Genomic DNA, 7,606 nt, shown 5'->3' with positions numbered 1-7,606 from the left:
AAAAAAAATGTAATCAGGGAAGTTAATTTGCCTGAGGTCAGATAGTAAATCAGTGGTCATATTGGGCCAGAATGAAATCTGTTAGCTCAGTGTTCTTTCTAGAAAACAATTACTAGCCACCCAAATCCCCCTCGCCCCAAACAACACAAGTCTACATACCTGAGGAAATCAATCACCTTACAGAGAGTGGAAACTGCCTCTAATAACGTGTTGGAAAGTTCGGTTCTCAAATTATTCAATGTTCCAAGGCCCGAGGAAACATGTTAATTGTACTTAATTCCATGAACTAAACTAATATTACTGTCAAAGATACACAAACATGCAAAAGGCCATTGACCTCCCCATTTGGCATCACCGAAGAGCGTTGATAGACACATCGCGGCCTTGTAATTAACGCACAACATCACAACAAGGGACACTTGTCTTGTCGTATTAACTTATTATTTCAGATTTCCGATGGGAATTTGGTACAGTAGCTGTCTTGCGTGGAGGGTTCCTTACTGGGGTGAGCGGCAAGCATGTGGTTGGCCACAGTACCTCGGGTTGACCACCCTCCTTGTCGGCTTCTGGATCGTTTCTCCCTCGGCATTTATAAGGTAGCAGTTACCTGGATTCTAACAAATCCTTGGTCATACACAATTGCCCATTCAGTGTGTGGCATTTTTAGCATTTAGCCAATTTAGAAATCCTAAAATCATAAAACGTGGTTGAGTCCTTTGACTCCAGGTGGCGGGGAACAGGTACTTTAGAAATTCCATCTGCCTAAGTTTTTGCAGGCTGAGGATTTTGGAATTCAGTTGTCTCCAGCCCTGTCATCATCCTTTGCTTTTGTTCTTTAAAGGGGGAGTAACAGACAGTGTCATCTGTGTGTCACCGGACACCTGGAAGGGAGAGGAGCTCCTGAAGATCCCTTATGAGCTGTACCAGCCCTGCCCTTTCCCTTCTCCGAATGTGGGGTCCTCCAGGGGCCAGCAGCTGGGTTCTGCCCACCGGCCTGTCTCTGGGCCTCCTGAGAGCCACAGCGCGGGGCAGCGAGACCGCTCGGAGTGTGAGCTCAAACCCAAGCCGAGGCCTGCCAACCTGCGTCACGCGGTGGCCACCGTCGTCATCACCGGCGTTGTGTGTGGGATCGTGTGCCTCATGATGTTGGCGGCTGCCATCTACGGCTGCACCTATGCGGCCGTCACAGCCCAGTACCAGGGGGGACGCTTGGCTCAGACCAACGCGCCTGCGAAGATGGAGGGAAAAGAGCTGTATGACAGCTCACCAGCCTGAGAGCCTCCGTGTCAGAAAGCAAGAATCACTGCAAGCCAGAGAAAGTGTCTGAGTAGGGCTGATGCATTCACGGCTAAGGTCTCAGTTTGCTTTACTCAAAAGGAAAAAAAAAAAAAAGACCTGTCTGCATAAATATTCCATGGGGGGGAAATTATGTTGAGATGTTAAAAATACTGCATTTGAAATAGAGATGACACTTGTGCTCTGTGTCTGAGAAGTCACTGCAATTACTCTATGTGGGGAAGGCAGGACACAGGGGAAGGGAAGATACCCCTCTCAGGTACTCGTCCCTGCCTTAAGTTGATTTAAAAGAGCAACAGAAATTCAAACACACGTGCTAGTCAGCATTCCTGGGAGCTTTATGGTCCATTGGAAAACTGCCCAATTTTGAGTGCCTGGGAAGAAGCTGGCAATCCTACCCGAGGGGCACTGAATGCCTCTATAATTCAAATTCATGTGAGATTGGTGATGCTTTTAGATGTTGTGTATGTTATATATTTAATGGGAGAGTCTGTTGGTTGGGAATTGCAAAGCTTGCCACAAGAGTCAGATTATATTTAATTTTCTAAATCAGAAAACCATTTGGGGCTTTCTAGGCCACAGAGGAAGAGGAGGGTTCCATGTCTGGATAATGGGACTCAGGCCCAGGGGCTGGGGAAGTTTTCTGATGCAAGGGTAAATAACATATAAACAAACACAAAGAGGCCGGGGAGTTGGAATCCGGGGCACATGTTACCAAAAGCCTGTATCCACCGGGCGATTGGAGCCTTCCATTTATAACTCTTCCAGCAGGAATGAATTTAGGGTGGGCTAAGAGCAAGATAATGGCTTGTGTGTCTCTGTATCCACACACATAGTGCACGGAGTGCACAGTCTTGTACAGCCACACCCACACATAAACACACTCAGAGCAATCAGTTTACCCACTAATGAAATGCAGCCGTGGGCACGGTGGAAGCCAGCAGCTGCTGACCACCACCCAGATTGTCTACTCAACACTCCTGGAGAGGAAGTAGGAAGGAAGTCTGCAGAGAGTGGAAATTATCAAGGGACTCAAGATAGGTGGCAGCAGACATCCTGAACATTATTTAGGCCGAGGTTTAAAAAAATCAGGTGTGGCTTGCTTTCCTCCACAGGCGCAGTCCTGAAGAGTTGCATGCAAAGTGAATTTTTGTAAATTAAATCATCATTTTAATGCAGTAGGGGAGCTCGCTATTTAAAGGAGCCTTTCATGGAATCTTTCTGTAATGGCAATAATTGGCTCCAGACTTCTGCATTTTGTAAATGTGTATTTTCTCATGCTAGGCTTTCTTAAAATGTCATCTACCTGCTCTCTCTCACGATGCCTCATCTCATACTTAGAGTCACCTGTTAGTATTAAAATCATTTGACAGAGAGGAGTTAAGGACATGTCAAAAACAAAGAATGGCAAATATATAGGGTCAGTGGTCCCTCCGGAGGCCTTGACAGACATCGCTAATCAATCCCAGCACTCCTCCCAGCTGAGCCCTGATGCAACACAGATGCCTTCTTAAGACAGCACTATAGGCAACCAGAACTAATCAATTGGAATTGGTTCAAAGGATAAAACACATTTGCCATTCAGGGTACTGGCTCTACATTCACTCCTTCAGGCCATGTAAAAATCAGCTTGGATCCTAAATTAGTAGTCCGTTCCCTAACCTGTAATGTGAATGGGAGGTCCACACAAGCAGGAGTATTTTCTCCCTTTCCGATGCAGCCAGAGCCTCGGCCAATGGTATGAAGAGGCCACGGGAAATACTGAGGAACCTACCACAGCCTACCCAGCAGGACACACACTGATGCTCCCCCAAACATCACAGAGGCCATCTGTACCTGCCAACAGTGCCTCACAACTAGCATGGGCCCCTTGTGCCACAAGCTAAAGATAGACCATCTTAGAGCAGCGATTTTGCTACATGATTTTCTGGGGGCGGGGGGTGGGGAGAAGTATCAACTTTGGTGTTAATTTTTTTCTGAATGTTAGAATAAACTTCGATATGTTGAGGAGTAGATTGCAAAATTAGCATGGATTTTCTGATCAAACACAGACCCCAGAGAAAGCTGGCTGTCCCAAGAACTCCATCCCAAGCCCTGGTGCCTCCCTTCTGCTCTGCCTTGGGCGGCACCTTGGTGGGTAAGGCTGAGCATCCAGTCTAAGGACAGAATGGTTGCTTTCCAGGTGAAAAAAAAAATCATTCTTTCCCTTGCCCTGGACCATAAGTCCTTGGCCAAGAAGGCAACATGACAAAGGAAATTTAGAAGATCTTTTTATATGCCAGCCCCATATCCCCATTTCACCAAATGTTTCCAGAGCTCGCACTAGGCATCAGGCATGGTGAGAGGTGTTCCCGTGAACGTTCGTCATGTAACCCTTGCAACCAGCGCTAAGATACTTGAACAGGTAGTACACAAGCTGGGAGCTACCAAGGCCAATAACGCATCCTCCCTTTTGCTACTGTGACTTCAGACCGTGAGTGCACAGTGCTCTGCCAGAGGTCCGCTGATACTGCTGGTCAACCCCATCCCTCTGCCCACGGTGAGTATATGAGAGAACTTCCAATACACTGCAGAAAACCCCGAGCGAGGCTAGAATCTTCACTCATCAACACCCATGTCCTATTAGATTTCTAAGTACAGATGAACACTCAGGCAAATAGATTCCTGTTTTACGAACAGTCCTTACAGAAAATGATTAAAACAATGCTTATGTATATTCAGATTTCTATCTTTTGCCTACAGTCACCACAAACAGCAGTTGGCAATGAAAATAATTACTTACCCTGAAATGTCAACAGCCTCTCAGCACAGAAAAATAGAAATCAAATTGTTTAGATTAACAAATGCAGAGTTATCACTTGTTAATATGAGAAATGAAATGTTTTAACTATAAAACACATCGCAGATGAAAGACCCAATTTGCAGGGTATTCTGTGAGAACCACAAATTATCTTGCACAAGGACTGCAGCTCATGAGGGGTAATTTGAAAATGTCTCATAGATTATTTTCAGCTGCTTATTGCTGCCGTCATATTCATAAATTCCCCTCTACAGATGCCTTTCTATCATTGAGCTTTGCTGAGGGTTTGCTGTGAACAAAATTCATATATAGTATTGATTGTTTCTGAGAAAATTGTCTAAAATACTGTTTTTTTCCATCATATTTAGTGGAGCAGTATGACGATAGATTGGTGACTTCAGCTTTGCCAGAGATCACGAATTCACAATAGCAGGACCCAACAGATGCTGTAGCTCTCTGAAGAGAGGCATATAAAAAATAAGTATGAAGAATATACTCTGCCACAGAAATTGTAGAGAAAGAAGACCTGGTGTCATCGATACCTGAAAAGCTTTTAAAACTAAGGTGAATATCCCTGACTTGCAGGAACAATGTTGTGCTTAAGATGGATAAAATACCAATGGACAACCAGGTGTCTTATTTTTCCTTACAAAAATGCAAGACTGAGAAGTGATTCGCATGATTTCCTCCTGAAGATTCATAAAAATCAAATCTCATTACCCAAGTTAACCAAGTTATCCCAGAAATAAGACACCGTTGTCTTAGATCCTGAATATCAAAGGAAGTGGACAAAGCAATTTCTAAAATAATCTATCTGTAGCACACATTAATATAATTATACATCTGTTAGAAACCTATAACTTTCAATAGGAAATCAGGAAATAACTGTTTCTGGTTTGATTAAACCCACCAGTGTATCCATTGCTAAATGTTATTGGACAGAAATCTACCAGTAAATGATATTCCAAACCCTATATGGCATCACTGGGATGTGGTTTATACACATAACTTTAGGGAACTATCTTGTTTTCCCTTTTGATGAAAATGTTTTCTTTTCTTTTTCTTTCTTTCTCAAATTGCAATGAAGTCTCAAAGAAACCCTCATTCCATTTGGAGGAGGAGCTTCATGGTCTATCTTTCTCCTTTCCGATTCTTTTTTTTTTTTAAGATTTTATTTATTTGAGAGAGAGAGAGCACAAGCAGGAGAGGCAGAGGGAGCGAGAATCTCAAGCAGACTCCCCTCTGACTGTGGAGCTTGATGCAGGACTTGATCCTAGGGCCCTGAGATCATGACCTGAGCCAAAACCAAGAGTCAGACACTGAACCAACTGCACCACTCAGATGTCCTCTTTCAGTTTCTTAACTGGAGTATCCACACATACTTTTCACTCCATTGATACTAAATATTCATTTGGATGGACAGGGTGTTACCAAATTACAAAGGCCCATCAAGAAGACCCAGACAAGGAACCAGATGATTGGGATGAGAAAATCCCTAGAGAACATTTAGTTTAGACCTGCAAATTTGGGACAGCTGCAAGAACCAGCCTCCCTACCCATGCTAGACATTGCTAATAAATTACGGCAAATTTATCTTCTGAGACCAGCCATGACCTCAGAATCCTTTTAAGTCTGTTTTCTAGGTTCCCAGTACTGATCAATTGGAGTTAACAATAAAGATTAAACATATTTGTTACCCTGATATAGTTCTATGCCCTTATTTTACAAATAGAAGCATGGAAAAGGAACAGGAGTTTTCCAAAGTCACAGAGGTAATTAGTTATAGGCTTGACAAGTGCAGCTGCAGGAGCATGGGGTCAACATGGATAATACAACCCGACCCTCCGTTCTTCATGCATTCTGTGTGAACCACCAGTATCAAGACGATGGTATCATTATACTAATTGTAATAGCACATTCAATATTTATTGAGCACCCAATTTTGTGCCAGTTGTTTCCTAAGTGTAATATTTTCATTTTCCCTAAGTCTCATACTGACCAAAGCATGTGGGCATTTTATAGCTGAAGAAAGACTGGATTTGTGTTATTTGTTCAAGGTTGTACCACTAGTAAGTAGTGGAGTAGGAATTTGGATGCAGGTCTTTCTAAGGCCAACACCCAACACTTTCTGGGATGTGACAGGTTTGAAGAAGTCAGTTGATCCTTTTCTAGCACTGCCAACACTTACCTTAAAATACGGCAGAGAAAAAAAACCCAGCCACCAGCCAGTGTGTCACTGCCAGAACTCTGGTCCCACCAAGACCCAGGAAACCAGATGAAAAGGCCAAGAAAAATGAAGGTTCTCACGTCAACCATGACCCTGCTGAGCTGGAAAAGATGTTCTTAGAATGGGGGGGGGTAGAAATTCACCTGTACTCTTTTGCAGTTACTTGAGAAAATGATGAAATTGGATACTGCCTAATAAGTAGTGTTGCTCATGAATACAAAGAAGAAAAAACTTATGAGGATCTAGAAATTGGGAATACTGCTCAATGATATCCAACTCCCCAGGAGGGATGCCCACTATCCAAAGCAGAGATATGAACATCACAGAGATTAGTGGGATGCAAAGGAAGAAAGTCTATACCATCCATCCTTACTCTGGAAATTTTCCTCTGAGACAGGGGGCTTCACAAACCGGAGGGAAACCATTCCCTCCCATATGAGATGTCTACGGACATTTAACTCCTACAACACCTGCAATTAAAACTTTGTTGTCTTCCTCCACTGGAAAGTNGAAATTGGGAATACTGCTCAATGATATCCAACTCCCCAGGAGGGATGCCCACTATCCAAAGCAGAGATATGACCATCACACAGATTAGTGGGATGCAAAGGAAGAAAGTCTACACCACCCATCCTTACTCTGGTATCTTTCCTCTGAGACAGGGGGCTTCACAAACTGGAGGGAAACCATTCCCTCCCATATAAGATGTCTACGGACATTTAACTCCTACAACACCTGCCATTAAAACTTTGTAGTCTTCCTCCACTGGAAAGGAAAAATCTCAATAATGTAGCATATAACAGGATGATACAAGGAAGGGAGGACAGTAAGACAAGCACAGTTTAGAGGCTACAGTTTTTATCTACTGTTTCTTACAAGGAATGAAACCTACAGATGACTTTGGTTCACCTAAGTAGCCAGACCACCAGGCAGCAGGACATGGCATCTCTTACCTGTCTTGCAACACCACTCTAGATGCAAGACATCTAGACACTGGATATTTGTTTAGAGGCTGTGCATATCAACTAGTCTTCTATCTCAGTCTCCAAGGAGTACTCTGAAGTCAACAATAAGGGACACTTAAGGGGAAGTCATTCACCTTGTTCAGTGGCAACCATCCCATATTTTAATGGTGATTAAAATTAAGAAAGAAACCTAAATGGGTCCTCCTAAAAGATATTCTAAAAAAAAAAGGAACAAAGGCAGCAAGACCCACAAGATGCAGATGAAAGATCTATTTTAAAACACACCCTAGTATAATTTTTAAAGTTTCTGATTGGATT

The 7,606-nt window shown here is 43.2% G+C and overlaps 2 protein-coding genes across 2 annotated transcripts in view; one reads left to right on the top strand and one right to left on the bottom strand.

Moving 5' to 3' along the window:
- The window catches only part of LRTM1 (leucine rich repeats and transmembrane domains 1), a 7,177-nt gene extending 5,685 nt beyond the window's left edge, over positions 1-1,492 (top strand). Inside the window, exon 3 of the mRNA XM_034659989.1 lies at positions 842-1,492. Coding sequence (XP_034515880.1) covers positions 842-1,275 — 434 coding nt within the window. The 3' untranslated portion in view covers positions 1,276-1,492. The remainder of the gene's footprint in view (positions 1-841) is intronic.
- CACNA2D3 (calcium voltage-gated channel auxiliary subunit alpha2delta 3) overlaps positions 1-7,606 on the bottom strand; it is a 488,288-nt gene that overhangs the window by 130,111 nt on the left and 350,571 nt on the right. The window lies entirely within an intron of this gene.

Source organism: Ailuropoda melanoleuca, chromosome 4 (assembly GCF_002007445.2).
Source record: "Ailuropoda melanoleuca isolate Jingjing chromosome 4, ASM200744v2, whole genome shotgun sequence".
NCBI lineage: Eukaryota > Metazoa > Chordata > Mammalia > Carnivora > Ursidae > Ailuropoda > Ailuropoda melanoleuca.
Note: the sequence above shows the minus strand (reverse complement) of the source record. Positions and strands in the feature narration are given on the sequence as shown.